At 52.3% G+C, this 16,800-nt stretch overlaps 8 protein-coding genes across 8 annotated transcripts; 6 read left to right on the top strand and 2 right to left on the bottom strand.

The window, feature by feature from the left end:
• Positions 1 to 39: 39 nt before the first annotated feature.
• Positions 40 to 567, bottom strand: Malapachy_0508 (hypothetical protein; the record flags this gene model as incomplete). Its single annotated transcript, XM_018135025.1, has 1 exon — positions 40 to 567. One exon carries the CDS (start codon positions 565 to 567, stop codon positions 40 to 42), a length of 528 nt encoding a protein of 175 aa, XP_017990506.1.
• Positions 568 to 892: 325 nt separating this feature from the next.
• Malapachy_0468 (smad fha domain-containing protein) lies at positions 893 to 1,746 on the bottom strand (the record flags this gene model as incomplete). Its single annotated transcript, XM_018134987.1, has 3 exons — positions 893 to 1,052; positions 1,081 to 1,243; positions 1,272 to 1,746. 3 exons carry the CDS (start codon positions 1,744 to 1,746, stop codon positions 893 to 895), a joined length of 798 nt encoding a protein of 265 aa, XP_017990548.1.
• Positions 1,747 to 1,822: 76 nt separating this feature from the next.
• On the top strand, positions 1,823 to 4,528 carry Malapachy_0512 (trl1-trna ligase; the record flags this gene model as incomplete). Its single annotated transcript, XM_018135029.1, has 1 exon — positions 1,823 to 4,528. The coding sequence occupies one exon, from the start codon at positions 1,823 to 1,825 to the stop codon at positions 4,526 to 4,528; it is 2,706 nt and encodes a 901-aa protein (XP_017990530.1).
• Positions 4,529 to 4,574: 46 nt separating this feature from the next.
• Positions 4,575 to 6,159, top strand: Malapachy_0516 (permease of the major facilitator superfamily; the record flags this gene model as incomplete). Its single annotated transcript, XM_018135033.1, has 3 exons — positions 4,575 to 4,785; positions 4,812 to 5,313; positions 5,340 to 6,159. The coding sequence occupies 3 exons, from the start codon at positions 4,575 to 4,577 to the stop codon at positions 6,157 to 6,159; spliced, it is 1,533 nt and encodes a 510-aa protein (XP_017990526.1).
• A 1,217-nt stretch (positions 6,160 to 7,376) lies between these two features.
• Malapachy_0494 (multicopper type 1) lies at positions 7,377 to 9,449 on the top strand (the record flags this gene model as incomplete). Its single annotated transcript, XM_018135012.1, has 1 exon — positions 7,377 to 9,449. One exon carries the CDS (start codon positions 7,377 to 7,379, stop codon positions 9,447 to 9,449), a length of 2,073 nt encoding a protein of 690 aa, XP_017990586.1.
• Positions 9,450 to 9,754: 305 nt separating this feature from the next.
• Positions 9,755 to 11,632, top strand: Malapachy_0493 (multicopper oxidase; the record flags this gene model as incomplete). The annotated part of the gene is made up of 1 exon (XM_018135011.1): positions 9,755 to 11,632. One exon carries the CDS (start codon positions 9,755 to 9,757, stop codon positions 11,630 to 11,632), a length of 1,878 nt encoding a protein of 625 aa, XP_017990583.1.
• Positions 11,633 to 11,792: 160 nt separating this feature from the next.
• On the top strand, positions 11,793 to 13,721 carry Malapachy_0515 (putative phospholipase c; the record flags this gene model as incomplete). The annotated part of the gene is made up of 1 exon (XM_018135032.1): positions 11,793 to 13,721. The coding sequence occupies one exon, from the start codon at positions 11,793 to 11,795 to the stop codon at positions 13,719 to 13,721; it is 1,929 nt and encodes a 642-aa protein (XP_017990527.1).
• A 262-nt stretch (positions 13,722 to 13,983) lies between these two features.
• Positions 13,984 to 15,945, top strand: Malapachy_0514 (putative phospholipase c; the record flags this gene model as incomplete). Its single annotated transcript, XM_018135031.1, has 1 exon — positions 13,984 to 15,945. The coding sequence occupies one exon, from the start codon at positions 13,984 to 13,986 to the stop codon at positions 15,943 to 15,945; it is 1,962 nt and encodes a 653-aa protein (XP_017990528.1).
• Between the last annotated feature and the right edge of the window lie 855 nt (positions 15,946 to 16,800).

Below are 16,800 nucleotides of genomic sequence, written 5' to 3'. Positions count from 1 at the left end.
CGCATGACCTTTGCTACATGCACCTACTAGACCAGCTAGCTATGCGTCGTCGTCTTCGTTGTAGTCTTCTTCCTCTTCTTCCTCTTCCTCGCTGTCCGTCTCATATACATCGCTAGCGTCAGAGTCTTCCTCTGCCTCTTCCTCTTCGTCCTCCTCCTCCTCTTCGTCCTCGTCTTCGCTGTCTTCTCGAGTTGGTTTGCGAGAGGCCGTCGACGCTGTATACCGAACAGGCTGCTTCCTTTGACGCTTTGCAGGTAGTGAGTCCAAAAAGTCGGGGCGCGGCAAACCATCGTCACCTTCGCCGTCGCTACGAGCCGCTTCCTCCTCGGCCTCCTCGTCCTCGACTACACCTTCGTCAGCCTTTCGCTTCTTCGTAGAGCGCGCTTTGGTTCCGGAAGAGACATCTTGCGAGCTTTCAGGCTCCTCTTTGTCTAGCAAGCAGGGTGTGACATCCTGTTCACGCACATGACCCAATGCAAAGGCGGCCTGCACCTTCTCTTGGTCTTCCGGCTCGAGATCCTCAAAGCCATCCAGCTCTTGCACGACATCCTCAATTTCCTTTCGCATATTGGCGAGAACTCTTGATGTGGTGCTGGTTTCGTTAGAATGAGCGTGGGTTGCGTACCATCCCCAATGACGCCATGCCATGCCCTGTCTGTCAGCACCGAAGGAAGTACATACCGTGTGTCCCTGGATCTCTGTCAATGTCCCAAGACGAAGTTCTCCTTTCAGAATTTTGGTCCCCGAACATGGTTTGGGTCCTTTGCACGTTGCACGTGCTGAAGAGGCGTACTCTACGCGGTAGGGCATCGTTCACTGGCAAGATCGACGGCCCATGCGTGGCACGCGACGCTCCTTAGACTCCCATGTTGCTGACTAATGGTGCAAGAAGCTACGAAGCAGCCGCCCCTTCATCGAGTAGTACATACTCGCGACTGCTGGCGGCAAATTGGCACGTATCGCCCGAACGAAGTTCATAGTACCTCGAGGAAGGCACATTCTCTCCATTTACGATGCAGCCATTGGCTGACTCTAAATCGATCAAGAAGGGTCTGATGTAAGTCTGTAACATATACGTACTGCACGTAACGCTTTTCATCACCAAACTCGTTTCGTTTGGTGACCTGCCGAAACTGTATCACAGCATGCTGCTTGGAGCATGAGGGATGCTCAATCGGTATGTCTACCACGGTCTTATCGCGTCCAAACAGATAGCAAGATTGCCTTCCAAGGACAAACATATCTGGCATGTCAGCGACATAGATACATACCCACTTCCTTACCATCCTTGAACACGAACAATCGCCATGATCGTTTCGGCTTCTTCGCTTCAGGTGGCTCATGGTATTTGAGTGCCACTCCATTCACACTATTGCTCTCCTTCGCGAGAAGGCCAGATCGCTCAAAGTTGGGTTGGGCACTCGGCTGTGCCGTACTTGGCCCTGCTTGGCTTGGCGTGCGCGAAGGCGACCGAGTAGGAGAGTCACGGTGGGTATTATAAGAAGATCGATCATCGTACGAATCACGATCGCGTGAGCGCCGGTGATGCTTGTCACGCTCACGACGTCGCTCACGATCATCGTCATAGTGGCGCCGATGCGAACGCTCCCGATCGCTACGGGAAGAGCGGTACGGAGACCGCTCACGCGACGAGCGATGCTCACGTTGATGGCTTCCGTGCGAACGGCGGGGCTCCTCTACATACCGGTCGGGCACCGAGCGCCCTGGACTTGCCTCCCTGGACATGGTTCGCTTTGAACCTATCGCTGACTCATCAGGACGCACTGACACGAATTTTTTTTGGTAAGGCTTTCTTGTTGCCATGCCACAGACTAAGCCGCCTACGGACGCATTTGTAGCAGGGCTTCATGTAGCTGCATCGCGCAGTGAAAAGCCTCTGATACGTTTCAAGCTCTTTGTGCTACCAGCCACAGAGCAGGATGCGGTAGAGCACCATATTTTGTCCTGGAAAGCCCAAGAATTTGCCTATCGTCAATTTACGCAAGACAGCGACGACCTTCCTACACTCGCCCGTGGCTTATTCACGGAGCGGGTGAGCAAAAATGGCGAGGAACATGAGCGAATTGTTGTGCGTGGCTATGATAAGTTCTTCAATATTGGTGAACTGCCTTGGACATCGACCGAATCAATCGCCGCGTACGCGAAAGGTCCTTTTGTGGTATCGCATAAGGAAAACGGCTGCATTATCTTTGTCGCAGCACTCTCTCCAACAAGACTCATTGTAACATCCAAACATGCACTGGGATCGCGACCCGAAGACGAGGGACCTAGCCACGCTGATATGGGATACGCATGGCTGAAGCAGCAGTTGGCTCAATGTGGCCGAACAGAAGAAGCTTTAGCAGCAGAATTGTGGAAGCGCAATGAAACGGCGGTTATGGAGCTATGCGATGACTCGTTTGAGGAACATGTTCTGGCATACCCACCAGAGCGGTCAGGCTTGTATCTTCACGGCCTGAACGCCAATGCAGCGGATTTTACTACACGTCCCATGCAAGAAGTGACAGATTTCGCTTTATCATGGGGCTTTTTCCCAGTGCAGTACCGTCTGTATGATACATGGGATGAGGTGGATGCCTTTGCAAAAGAGGTGGGTAAAACGGGCTCGTTTGATGGCCAGTCCATTGAAGGGTTTGTAGTCAGATGCCAAATGCCCGAGCAAGTGTCACCCGTGGAAGGTGTCAAGATTCCCCCTTACCATGCAGGGCAAACATGGTTCTTCAAGATCAAGTTCGATGAGCCTTATCTCATGTACCGCAGCTGGCGTGAGCTGACACGCACCATGCTACGTGACAAAGCGAAATGGGAAGAACAACAACAATTGCAAGAGAAGAATGACACATTGGATGAGACGATGGAGGGAATGTCTTTAAACGAAGAGGCACCCGCCGTCCCAGAGACCACCGAAGAAGGGGTCAGCAAAAAAGCCTTGAAACGTGCAAAAAAGCAGGCAGAAAAGCAGCACAAGGCGAAACTTGAGAAAGATCGCTCTACAGGCCGTGCACAACCTTTGCCGCCTACACCTCGCCCCATGCGACCTGAATCTCTGGTATATGTGCGATGGTGTTATGATTTGCTCTACGGCGATGAAGAACGCCACATTGCTGCAGACCCCGAACTCTTTGCCTCCTTCAGCCAAGGCAGGGGCATTATTGCTTTGCGAGAAAAATTCTTGGCGTATTTGTCGTCCGAAGAAGGTCAAAAAGTGCTGGCCCAGCAGCAGCGTCACAAGTCGGCAAATGTGCCACGCGACTTGCATGCAGATGATCGCCCTTTCTCCAAGACACTGATTGTACCAGTGGCCGTGCCTGGCTGTGGAAAAACGGCTTTATGTGTAGCCCTTTCGAATTTGTTCCACTGGGGGCATACACAAAGCGATGATGTGCAAAGCAAACGAACTGGACCTGCCTTTTTGAAGAATGTGGAAACGGAGCTCCTATCACATGATGTGGTTCTGGCAGATCGAAACAACCATCTTATGAAGCATCGCGAAGAACTAGTAGATGTGGTCCGACGTGTTAGCGACCCAGCGAAAGGCAAAGTGGGTCGTGTTCGCCTTGTGGCGTTGGCATGGCGTTTGGATGGTGTACCGCTCTCCAAGATTCAAAGCATTTGTGCTTCGCGCATGATGGATCGCGGCGATCGACACCAATGTCTCCGTGTGGAATCACGCAAACATTTTGCATACGACTCTATCCTTACACGGTTTATCAAGGACATGGAAGGATTCCGGAATACCCAGGCTGATCCGGAAACGCTGCACGCTTCAGATGCCCAGTTTGATGATGTGGTGTGGCTTGACATTGATGCATCGTTTGAGGATACACTGGCTCGGGCTATGGACAGACTATGCCCTATGTTGGCACTGCCGCAACCCTCGCAGACGGCTGTGGAAGCCAGTATGGCTAAAGCACTGCATTACTCACCACAAGTTCGCAAGCCGCTACCTAAACTGCCCACTGGCCCTCCTGTGGACAGAAACGCAGTATATCCCTCGTCCTACATTGGTGTGTTTGCTCATATGGATCTGAAAGGATTTGTGCTACAACTGCTTGATCATCTGCCTGATACCTCAGATACAGTAGCAGCTCGCCACGTTTTGCATACAATTATCCAGGCCAATCGCATGACAGAAAAACCCCATGTTACCATACTGCACAGACATGATGTGGACACGTGCCTAGTTGACGAAGCGACGTGGACCTCTTTGTATGCCAAAGCCACGGACCACACAAGCACTCAAAAGACCTGTTCTATTCGAATTTGTGGCCTGGCCTGGAATGAACGCGTGATGGCGTTAGAAGTCTCGGAAATTGTTGGTTTGGATGTATCATTCCTACAAGCCCGATCTGGACGTACGCCCCATGTTACGGTAGGAACAGCAGACCCTGCAGTGCTCGCTTACGAGGCCAACCAGCTGTGGGCGGAGAATACAGCCAGTAAAATTGAGGTCTCCCCATCGCGTGACGTGCCTGGCGTTCTTGCGTTCCACAGCAATCCAAAATAGTTTATAATCTCCACATTAGAGCACCCCACACATTGATACCACCACAATGATAACAGCAGAGAAGCCAGAGCTCTCGGCTGGAGAGAAGGATGTGGAAGGGAATCATGAGCTCCCAGTGCAGCAAAATCATGCTGGCGTACACGGCCATGAACTTTCCAATATGATTCCGGAGGATGCTATCACGGAAAAAGAGAAAAAGCACGTTCTTCGCAAAATTGATATGCTACTTTTGCCACTTGCCAGTGGTTGTGTTTTACGTACGTATCCCATCTTACTTACGCAGTCCAAATGCTTGATAAAACACTGCTCAATTATGCAGGTATTATGGACCTGCAAAAGGATTTGGGCCTGAAAGGGAGCGAGTTTAGTTGGCTTGGAAGTATCTTTTATTTCGGGTATTTGGCCGGAACTTTTGTCCATGCTTATTTCTTGCAGCGTGCACCGCTGAGTCCCTATATTTCAATTGTTGTGATCATTTGGGGTGTTGTTCTCACCTGTCACGCGTCGGCTCTGAGCTTTTCCTCGTTCATGGCAGTGCGTTTTTTCCTGGGAGTGTTTGAGGCGGCCATCAACCCAGGCTTTATTCTCTTGACTGGTCGCTTTTATACACGCAAAGAGCAAGTGGTAAGAACTGCCATTTGGTACTCGATGAATGGCTGGGCTATGATCGTGGGTGGTGCCATGACATATGGCATCCTCATTCATCCTGCCCCTATTTTGAACCGTTGGCAAGAAATGTTTGTGGGCGTGGGCGTTGTAACAATAGCCTTTGGCATTTTGTGTCTGTACGTATATGCGGTGCTAATCCCAGTTTCATTATGCCCTCTCTACCCGAAACGACAAGCTATCTAAAGCCACGTGAGCGGAGCGTAGCTGTCTTTCGTATCGCCGAAAACATGTCCGGCACACACGATAAGACTTTTAAGCCGTATCAAGTGAAGGAGGCGGTAAAGGATATCCGGCTTTATCTTTTCTTCTTGGCATTTGGTACGGTAAATGTGACCAATGGTGGTATCAGCATTTTCGCTACACAAATCATCAACGCGTTTGGATACGCCAAGCCCAAAGCAGCGCTTTTAGATATGACCAAAGGTGCCGCAGAGGTCGTGGGTGTCTTTATCGGTACGCTCATATTCATTTGGACAAAGCGAAGAGATGTCCCTTCGGTTTTTGGATACATTGTTGCAATTGTTGGTGGTGTGATGATGACCGTCTTGGACAATGACCACAAGATCTCGCGTGTGGCTGGCATCTGCTTGCTATATTTCTTCCCTATTTCATACCCTATGTTCTACAGCTGGATGAATGCCGCTGTTTCTGGAACTACCAAGCGCATCGTGTTTAATGCGAGTCTGCAGATTGCTTACTGTGTGGGTAACATTATCGGACCGCAATTTTACCCTTCGTCTGGGACAAGTGATTATACCGTGGCCACCACGGTGGATTATGTCATGTTTGCTGCCTCAGCTATCTTTGTGATCCTCTTGACCACGGTACACTATATTTGGAACCGTCGCAAGGAGCACCATCAAGAAGCAGCTATGTCGCAACTTACCCCTGAAATGGAACTAGAGATGGACCTGTCCGATCTGACCGACAAGGAACGACCGAAATACCGTTACCCTTACTAACTTTCACAATCTGGTCCGTGCATAGATATGCGTACATAATCATACATGCTAACTATGTAGCACACGAGATGGAATACACGCCCTTTCCTACCATGACCACGTCACAGCCTCACTACGTACACGGGTATCACCCAGATATTATTGCGGGACATAGTTGGAGAACAGCTGAAAACTCAGCATCGCTCTTGTTGCCATATCTAAAGAACACGGATCTACTCCTCGATGTGGGCTCAGGCGCCGGCACGATCACATGTGACTTGGCCACAAAGGTGAAGAAGGTTACTGCGCTGGAGCTTAACGACGAAGGTATGGAGAATACACGAAAAACTGCCAAGGCTCGACATGTTGACTTAGAGTACGTGGTGTGTAATGCCAATAAAATGCCATTTCCTGATAATACATTCGATGTAGTGCACGTGCACCAAGTTCTTCAACACGTACCTGATCCGAAATCTGTTCTGCAAGAAATCAAGCGCGTGTTGAAACCAGGAGGCATTGTAGGCGTAACAGAGAGCATTGCACAAGCATTTACATGGTTTCCTGAAAGCCGAATGCTGGATACGTGGATGAAAATCTACAATGATAATGCACGGGAGAATCATGGCGAACCTGATGCGGGAAAGATGCTATTGAACTGGTGTCAACATGTCGGTTTTGCAGAAGTACACGCAAATGCATCGTTATGGTGTTTTTCTACACCGGAGGAACGCGAATATTGGGGAGGTATGTGGTCAAAACGGATTCTCTCCTCCCACATGGCCACCCACGCTATGCAACGGGGTGTAACGAGAGAAACGTTGGAACAAATTTCCAAGGCTTGGAGAGAGTGGGTAGAAACCCCTTCTGGCTGGATGATGATTCCTCATGGGACTGTCGTTGCGAAGAAATAGAAGCTATATACTAAAGCACCACGATAATTTGCCCTGGCCCAATCGCTCATGGATGGTTACAGTGCGTCCGAAGATAGATGTCAACCATACGTTGACCTCATTCCGATCGAAGACAGTGCATGCTGTCCCACAAAAAGAAACCGGACTGTGATCAGACGAAGATGCGAAGATGCACCAATAAGGTGGTGGATATATCCAAACAGCGCACTTGCATGTAGACCACTTTATCTTGCACGTGGGCATAGCCTACCGCTGCGCTGCATCCTGGCACGTGTGGTGGTACCTGATGCAGGGAGAGGCAGAGCTTAGCGCCTCGCCATCATCACCATGGCGCTGAAGCCTAAGGTCGTGAGACGGCTCTTGCTACTCCTAGTCAGTACAGGAGTTCTGGGTCTTTTTGCTTGGGTTGCTCTTACAGATCCGGAGCTCTCGCGGGCTACACGGCAGCTGTGGGACGACAATGTATGGAGCCATGCCTTGAAAAGCACCAACACCCCTTTTGCGTCTTCCAAGAGTCCGATCGACATGGATCCCTCATATGTAAAAAGCGCAAGTCCCGTGGAGCGCCGTTTTGACTGGACGGTACAGCGTGAGATCAAAGCACCTGATGGTATTCCGAGATTGATGTACACCATTAATGGCCAATTTCCAGGCCCCACTATCGAAGTAACGGAAGGAGATACTGTGGTCGTCCATGTGGTAAACCATATCTTTGACGATTATCAAGTGCCTGAATTCTTGTTCGATAATAAACTGGAACACGTCCATCCAACAGGTACCGACAAGCGTTTCTCTATACATTGGCATGGCCTATCAATGCGTGGCATGCAGGTCATGGATGGCGCTGCGTCCTTTACATCTTGCCCTATTAGACCTGGAAATGAGACTACTTACAAGTTTGTCGTGCAGAAGGAGGATGTGGGTACGCATTGGTACCACTCGCATGTCGGTACGTCGCGTGCAGATGGATTGTGGGGTATGTTCATCGTGCATGCCCGCGACGATGAGCGTCAAGTGCTAGCTGAGCGTGCACCTTCGTTCCGTACTCACTGGGACGAAGAGATTACCATTGCACTAGGCGATCACTTCCACAAAATGAGTCCAGAAAGTCTGGGTCGATACGTCTCGCGCACACTCTCCAATGCGGAGCCTGTGCCTGAGAATGGTCTGATCAATGGCAAGAGCATCTTTTCGTGTGAGATGAGTAAATTGACTGGCGTTCCATGCCCAGCAGGGGATGACAAGGATGAAGTCGGTGAATATACAGAATTCCGTCTGGACCCTACGAAAACATATCGCCTGCGTCTTGTGAATGTTGGCTCGCTAGCGGATATGACTTTCAGCGTGGATGGTCACACTCTGACAGTTGTAGAGGCCGATGGAACGCTAGTCGAGCCTATGGAGGTACATCGTATACCCATTGCACCTGGTCAGCGTTACTCTGTGATCTTACATCGAGAGCCTTCAAACCGCGATAAGCGTGTGTGGATGCGATCAGATATGTCGGGCGAATGTTTCAAGTACATGAACCCAGTCCTATACCCCTTTATTCGTGCCATTGTGACCTATGATGAGCCTGACACCTGGACAGGTGTAGGTGGCTGGCTTTCGCCACTACGTCATCGCAGTAATCGCCGTGCCATGTCAGAGCGTGTGTATGAGCAACGAACCCGAGGCCTGTCACGCATGCTGCCATCAACGCGCCCATGGCTGCCTAATGTTACGGATGCAGGTATACCTACTGAGCCATGTCATGATCTGGAGCCAGGTACGCTGGTACCGTTGATTCCAGACCCAGCCCCGGCATTGGACTTTGCCAATGGCGACAGGCGCGAATACGTCACAATTGAAGTGCTAAACCGTCAAAAGTATCAAGTTCCCATGGCGTTTATGAACTTGACAACATGGCGTCCCTATGGTCGCCGTGGTGCTTCGCAGCAGCCGCTTTTGCACAGAATTTCGCACAGCAATGCTACAACACCGCAAGCATGGATCGAGCAAGGCTTGATCAACAAGGAGCATGAGCTTTTGGCTGTAACGCATCCGTCCAAGCCTGTCGTATTTGAACTCGTTTTGAGGAATTTGGACGACGGCCCGCACCCTTTCCACCTGCATGGCCACAAGTTCTGGGTCCTTCACACAGGAGAGATGGAACGTGTGCGTTTCCGGTACACGAAGGAGCTGGAAGACTCTCTAGATCTATCGCGCGCCATGAAACGCGACACAGTCGTCGTGCCCATGATGGGCCACGTGATTATTCGCTGGGTCGCAGACAATCCTGGTGTATGGGCCTTCCATTGTCACATGTTGGTCCACCTCGCGAGTGGAATGGCCATGGCGTTTGTGGAGCAGCCGAGTGTCCTCCAAGCGCATCCGCCTGTGCCCGCCGCCTGTCAGTAGGATTCTTCCTCCACATAACTGAACTCCTGCATGAACCACACGTGCGCTCCGTAGCCTACGAAGAGTGGCATGGGCCGCCAGCCGCATTTTGACTCACGAGGATGAGGACAACTCGGCCTAGGGGTGTGCTGAAGCAGCTCGTGTCTGTGCTGATCGGAACAGCCGCCTGCAGTCTCGTTCTATGGATATGGCTAACCACATCAGAGCATCAAGGGCCATGGCTCTTCCTGTGGGGCGACTTGCAACGCGTGACAGGTCCTGGCACGACTTTGGGCAGCGAGGCTGTAACGACGGGCCCCATCACCATGGACCCAAGCTATAACACGAACCAACCGCCTCAGGTCCGTATGTTTGACTGGACAGTGGAACGCAAAGACTTGGCGCCGGATGGTGTGACGCGCCTCATGTACACGATTAATGGCGAGTTTCCAGGCCCCACGATCGAGGCCACGGAAGGCGATACGGTTGTGGTACGTGTACGCAATCATATCTACGATGAATATACGGTGCCACCCGCCCGCATGTCCTCCAAGCTGGAGGATGTGCATCCCGAAGGAACAGACCGTAAGTTCTCTTTCCATTGGCATGGGCTATCGATGCGTGGCCAACAAGTGATGGACGGTGCCTCCGCCTTCACGTCGTGTGCACTGAAACCAGGTGACGAGAAAGAATACCGATTTCAAGTGACGAAGGAAGATGTGGGTACACATTGGTACCACTCGCATCTTGGTACGTCACGCGCGGATGGATTGTGGGGCATGCTCATTGTGCATGCCCGTAGTGATGAGCAAAGCACTATAAAAACGTATGTCCCTGCATCTTCAGTGACATGGGATGAGGATGTGGCGATTGCCTTGGGTGATCACTTTCACGATATGAGCCCTGTGAGCCTCGGTATGTACGTCTCGCGCTGGCTCCAAAAGGCAGAACCTGTCCCTGAGAATGCCCTGATCAATGGCAAGAATGTATTTTCGTGTATGCACGCGAACTTATCCGGCGTACCTTGCCCTGCTGGTGACAAAGACCAAGTCGGCTCGTACTCCCACTTCCATTTCGATGCGGACAAGACGTACCGTCTTCGCTTGGTCAATGTCGGCTCCCTGGCCGACATTACTTTTAGTGTGGACGAACATGTGATGACAGTCATTGAGGCGGACGGTACACTAGTAGAACCGATCCAGGTCCACCGCATTCCCATTGCTCCAGGCCAGCGTTACTCGGTAATCCTTCATCGGGCTTCAAAACGACCCTCTAAGAATGTATGGATGCGCGCCGTCATGTCAGCCGACTGTTTCCAGTACACCAACCCTGTGATGGAATTTGAAGGCAAAGCTATCGTGTCTTACGACCGTATACCTACGAAATGGAAAGGCGCTGGTGGATGGCTGGCACCGCTGCGACAGCGAAGCAACCGCCGAGCTCTTGCGGCGTATATGTACGACAAGCGAAAAGGGCCGCTCTCTTTGCCGACAACACGCGCATGGAGCCCGAATGTGACAGACGATGCGATCCCAACAGAGCCCTGCCATGATTTGGAATCAGACAAGCTTGTTCCCTTGATTCCTGATCCCGCGCCGCCACTGCGTCTAGACCAAGGCGATCGACGAGAGGTGGTGTATGTTACAGTGCCCATCCTGGAGAAGTACGGGATTGTGCCGATGGGCTTTATGAACAGCTCGACATGGCGCCCCTATGGCCAGCGTGGTCCTGGTCGTCAGCCGCTACTACACCGTTTATCGCATGCCAACTCCACGAGTCTCGAGGACTGGCAACGCTACGATGTGTACGACCCAGGCCATGAGCTTGTGGTGCCGACGCACCCTAGCAAGCCTGTCGTGTTTGAGCTGGTGATCAACAACCAGGACGACTCGCCACACCCTTTCCATCTGCATGGCCACAAGTTCTGGGTCATGCAAACAGGCGAAATGGATCCTCGCTTTGGTGGCTACGACTACTATGAAGATCTGGGTCAGCAGTACCAACTGGACCGGCTCATGAAGCGCGACACGGTAGTCGTCCCGATGATGGGCCATGCTGTCATCCGATGGGTGGCGGACAACCCTGGTGTATGGGCTTTCCACTGCCATATGCTGGTCCACCTCGCGAGCGGTATGGCCATGGCCATTGTCGAGCAGGCGGCAGTCCTCCAAGCACAACCTCCAGTACCGCTTACATGTACGTAATTTTGCTAGGGAAATCTTTCGATTGTAGAATAGCCTCTATATCATTGGACAATGAGAAACGCGTCGCGCATGTCGCCCTAATCGAACCAGCCTTGGCATGTAAAGCAAAAAAAACGCGGCAACACCCTGTAGAACGCTTCCCTACCCACTGTCACTCACTATGGTCCGCGTAGGTGCGTTGCTGACATCGGCGCTGGTGTTTTTGGCACTCCCTGCGCTTAGTGCAAGCCAGGACAAGCAGGATGATCTGCGCAAGATCAAGAAAGTAGTGCTGTTCATGCAAGAGAACCGTGCGTTTGACCACTACTTTGGCTCCATGGCGGGTGTGCGTGGTTTCCAGGACCCGAACGTACACATCTCAAGCAACACCGGGAAGAGCGTATTCCATCAGCCAGTTGACCACTCGATTATTGCGCCTGCACCTCCGCCCAACGTGCACGAAGTGCAGCCATTCTACCTGAACTGGCGTGGTGGTGACTGGAAGGAGAAGACACAGTGCTTGATTGCCGGTTTGAACGACTGGACGTTCAACCATGCCGCTTGGAACAAGGGAGAGAATGACCACTGGGCGCTTAAGAACTCGGTGTACAGTTTGGGCTACTTCCACGAGGATGAGATTCCTGTGCAGTGGAAACTCGCTGACACGTTCACGGTGGGTGACATGTACTACGAGTCGATTATCGCTTCTACAGACCCGAACCGTGTTGCATTTTTTGCCAGCACGATCAACCCGCCGCGTGGCAGCGAGGTGAACGGATCCAACTACAACATGGGTGGCCCTCAACTGAACAACCACATCGCCGACGGTTGCCAGACAGCGTCGAATGGCGGTCCTCTGTCGTGCATGCCGCTCAAGTGGAAGACAGTGCCAGAGTACCTGCAAGATGCCGGCATTTCGTGGCGGGTGTACCAGGATGAGGACAACTTCGGCGACGACCCGCTGGTGTTCTTCGAGCAGTACCAAAAGTCTGCGAAGAACAAGGGCGAATTGGCTCGTCGTGGTACGTCGTTCCCAGGCTTGCAAAAGTTTTACGATGATGCCCGCGATGGAAACTTGCCGGATGTGTCGTACATTGTGGCACCGGAGAACCTTTCTGAGCACCCGCCGTACATGCCGATGGACGGTGCGTGGATTCAGGCGAAGGTCGCGGAGGCGGTGATGAACGGAAAGGACTGGGACTCAACGGTCCTCATTTACTCGTACGATGAGTCGGGTGGCTGGGCGGATCACGTCATGGCACCGCACCCCCCACAGAGCGTTGAGAGCGAGTGGATGATTGATCCGTTTGACAAGAGCCAGGGCAACTCGCCAATCGGTCCAGGCTACCGCCTGCCCTTCTACATTGTGTCGCCATGGACACGTGGTGGTCATGTGTTCACGGAGCACTCGGCTCACGAGAGTCAGATCATGTTCCTGGAGGAGTGGGCCAAGGCGCACGGCAAGCCATTCTACGCGCAGGAAATCCCTTCGTGGCGCCGCGAGCACTTGAGCAACCTGGTGAATGCGTTTGACTTTAGCAGTGAGGATACGAGTGTAGCGTACGTGCCGCGTGTGCGTAAGCCCTCCCAGGACTTGATCAGCCACAAGTACAACGGTGGCCTGGTGTGTATGGCTGTGCACGCTGGTCTGGTATTCCCGCCTGTGCCGTATGGTCACCAGGACTCGGACAACTCGATGCAGGTGAACAAGGGCTACAAGCGTACGCGTGGTGACCTTACGGAAGGCCGTTACCTTACGTTTGAGTCGAACGGCCATGCACTCTCGCATGCCAATGCCAAGCTAGGCACGAGTGACACACGCAAGCAGCACGACGGTCACGACCAGCTGTTTGTGATCCACTGGCTGGGTAAGGAGCCCAACGACAACCGCTTCCACATTGAGTCTACGAGCAACCGCTACATTACGAAGTCGCTTGGGCTATCGAAGAGCAAGAGCGATGCCGCTACATTCTCACTGAAGGATCTCGGAAACGGCGCTGGCTACGCTATTAAGGAGCTCGAGTCGAACCAGAACCTGAAGATTGGTGACGATGGCAGCGTCTCATGGGACAAGAGCGCAACTGTGACGGTATTTAGTGTTACGATGTAATAGCAGTGGGCAAGGGCTACATTCCACGCAGGCACGTGTTGGTCCAACACGCTAGCCAGAGGGCGACGCGCTGATTTGGTATGGACAGCGAGTTCCGAAAACTCCTACTAAATTAGTGTCACATTGTGCCAATCACAAAGCCTCGATTACCTGCCTCTGTTTTTTTTGTTGCGCACGTGTAGTAGGCACTGACCATGCTACGCGTCTAGTACGACCTATATCTGCGGCGAGGGCCCAGCGCCATCCCGGGGCCCTCATCACAATGCGTGTTGCTTCGAGTGCCCTGGCCCTTGTGGCCGCAGCGGCTGCAATCTCGCCGGCACTGGCCGTGCATGAGGAACTGAAGAACATCAAGCATATTGTCTTGTTCATGCAGGAGAACCGTGCGTTTGACCACTATTTCGGTACGATGGCCGGTGTGCGTGGATTCCAGGACCCGAACGTGCATGTGTCGAAGAACACAGGCAAGGACGTGTTCCACCAACCCGTGAACAAGGACGGCATGTGGGATGGCGATGCCGACCCTGTCGCAGAGGGCTACTATCCACCTGACAATGTCAAGGAGCTCACGCCGTGGCACTTGCCGTGGCAAGGTGGTGACTACCATGAGCGTGTGCAGTGCATGGTTGCTGGTACCAACGACTGGCGCCAGAACCACCAGGCGTGGAACAACGGCTCGCTTGATCACTGGGCTCTGAACAACACCCCCTACAGTCTCGGCTACTTCCGCCGCGAAGACATCCCGACACAGTATGCTATTGCCGGCAACTTTACTGTGGCTGACAGCTACTATGAGTCGATTATTTCGTCGACAGACCCGAACCGTGTGTCCTTCTTCTCCGGTTCGATCAACGTGAACAACAGCGTCATTGGCGGTGGTGGTTTGAACATGGGCGGTCCTGTCATTGACAACAATGTCAACCCCTGGTGTCTGATCGCTGACAATGGCGACTTCTTCTCGTGCCGCCCTCTCCGCTGGAAGACGGTTCCAGAGTACCTGCAGGACGCTAACATCACCTTCCAGTTCTATCAGGACTTTGACAACTTTGGTGACGACACCCTCGTAGAGTGGGAGCAGTACCAGAAGGCCGCAAAGAACAAGGACGAGCTCGCTAAGCACTCAGTGTCGTACCCAGGCATCGCAAAGTTCGTGAAGGATGCGATGGATGGCAACCTGCCCGAAGTGTCTTACATTGTTGCGCCCATGCAGCTCTCGGAGCATCCGCCGTACACGCCCAAAGATGGTGCATGGATTCAGGCGAAAGTGGCCGACGCCGTCATGAAGGGAAAGAACTGGGCCTCGACCGCTCTCTTCTTCTCGTACGATGAGACGGGTGGCTGGGCTGACCATGTCATGTCTCCTCATCCGCCCAAGGACTCACCTGGTGAGTGGATGGTCGACCCCTATGACAAGTCGCTGGGCGAGGTGCCCACCGGTCCTGGTTTCCGCCTTCCCTTCTACGCAGTCTCCCCGTGGACGCGCAACGGTGGTGTATTCACGGAGCACGCATCGCACGAAAGCCAGATCATGTTCCTGGAAGAGTGGTCCAAGGCTGTGGGTAAGCCATTCGAGTCGAAGGAGATCAACCCCTGGCGCCGTGCGCAGATGAGCAACCTTGTCAACATGTTTGACTTTTCGAACCATGATGATAGCATTCTCGAGCTTGCGAACGTCACGATGGCCTCGCAGGACCCGATCACGCGCCAGTTCAACGGTGCCGACGTGTGCCAGCGCAAGTTCTGGGGCAACGTGCAGCCGGCTGTGCCTTACGGCAAGTTCAGTGATGAAGACAGCTTGCGCGTCGAGAAGGGCTACAAGCCTGTGCGTGGTGACCTTACAGTAGGCCGTTACCTTACCTTTGAGGCCAACGGCAAAGCTCTGAAGCACTCTGACAGCAAGGTCGGATCGACCGAGCCCCAGAAGTTCCATGATGCAGAAGAGCAGCGCTTCATTTTGCACTGGGACGGCTCGGATCCTAAGGACAACCGCTTCAAGATCTCGACACCAGCTTCGGCCGGCAAGAAGTACGTGACAGAGTCGCTTTCGTTGTCGTCGAAGAAACAGGACGGTGCCGAGTTTGCCATCGCTGATCTCGGTAATGGCAAGGGTCACTCGATCACGAACGTCAAGACCCACAAGCAGCTCTCTCTGGAGAAGGATGGATCCGTCTCCATGAAGGACCAAGCTTCTGAGGGCTTCAAGGTGTTTAGTGTTACTTTCTAATGATATAAATAGATTTGATCAGTCTCGGAATTTGAAGCGGTTTTATGTCGAGAAAGTGAGGTAGTTCATCTCTCAAGCCTCCTCCACACGTATACTGCGAACACTCATGCGGGATGCTGCACAGACCACCTGCACCTTGATAAAAATAAACAAAGTTACGTAAATGTCGGCCCGCTTCCGTTGTAACGATATCATAGCATCATGCGAACGATACAAGCCCGCTCCAACATCATATCCTCCAGCTGCAAAATATTAGCTGACGATAAAAAAAGGGTGAAAGTTCTTAGAGACTCTGTCATTGGCAATTACGTCAGTGAAGCAGATGTAATCGCGCACCTGACATTGCTGCACTGTTTTTCTCAACTGCAGAAAGAGGTCAGACAGGGTTATGCATATGAGCATCTTCCAGCATATTCAGCAACTGATAATGGTACACTCAAGAACGATCCTATTACACATGCAGAGCCGGATCACGCTTGGATGATCTTTCTGAATAAGGCCCTTCATCGTTTCGAGCTCTACGTAACAAACGTACTGCGTACATTACCACAACTCGCGCAATACAATCCACACTTTCAGGATCTTAGTTTGGAACGAGCTACTTCAAAGGACGTCATATGTATGCAACTTCCCTCTACACATCTTCCACCTCTTGATGTGGCTCTGATTTGGCACGCCTACTGTTTAAATCCCTCACGACTCTACGAAGACGCGCATAGGGTCCAGAAATACGCACCTCTAGCCCAAGTTGCCTTCCCTCTCGAATCACTCGTAAAGTTCATGGACAGCAATTCTCCGCGAGTGCTCTGTCCTGAAGCAGAGGCCACTTGGCAATCCTGCATAGTCCTGCCCTTC

The sequence above is a fragment of the Malassezia pachydermatis genome (genome assembly GCF_001278385.1).
Source record: "Malassezia pachydermatis strain CBS 1879 chromosome Unknown scaffold8, whole genome shotgun sequence".
Lineage (NCBI taxonomy): Eukaryota > Fungi > Basidiomycota > Malasseziomycetes > Malasseziales > Malasseziaceae > Malassezia > Malassezia pachydermatis.
This window is presented reverse-complemented; position numbering and strand designations above follow the sequence as displayed.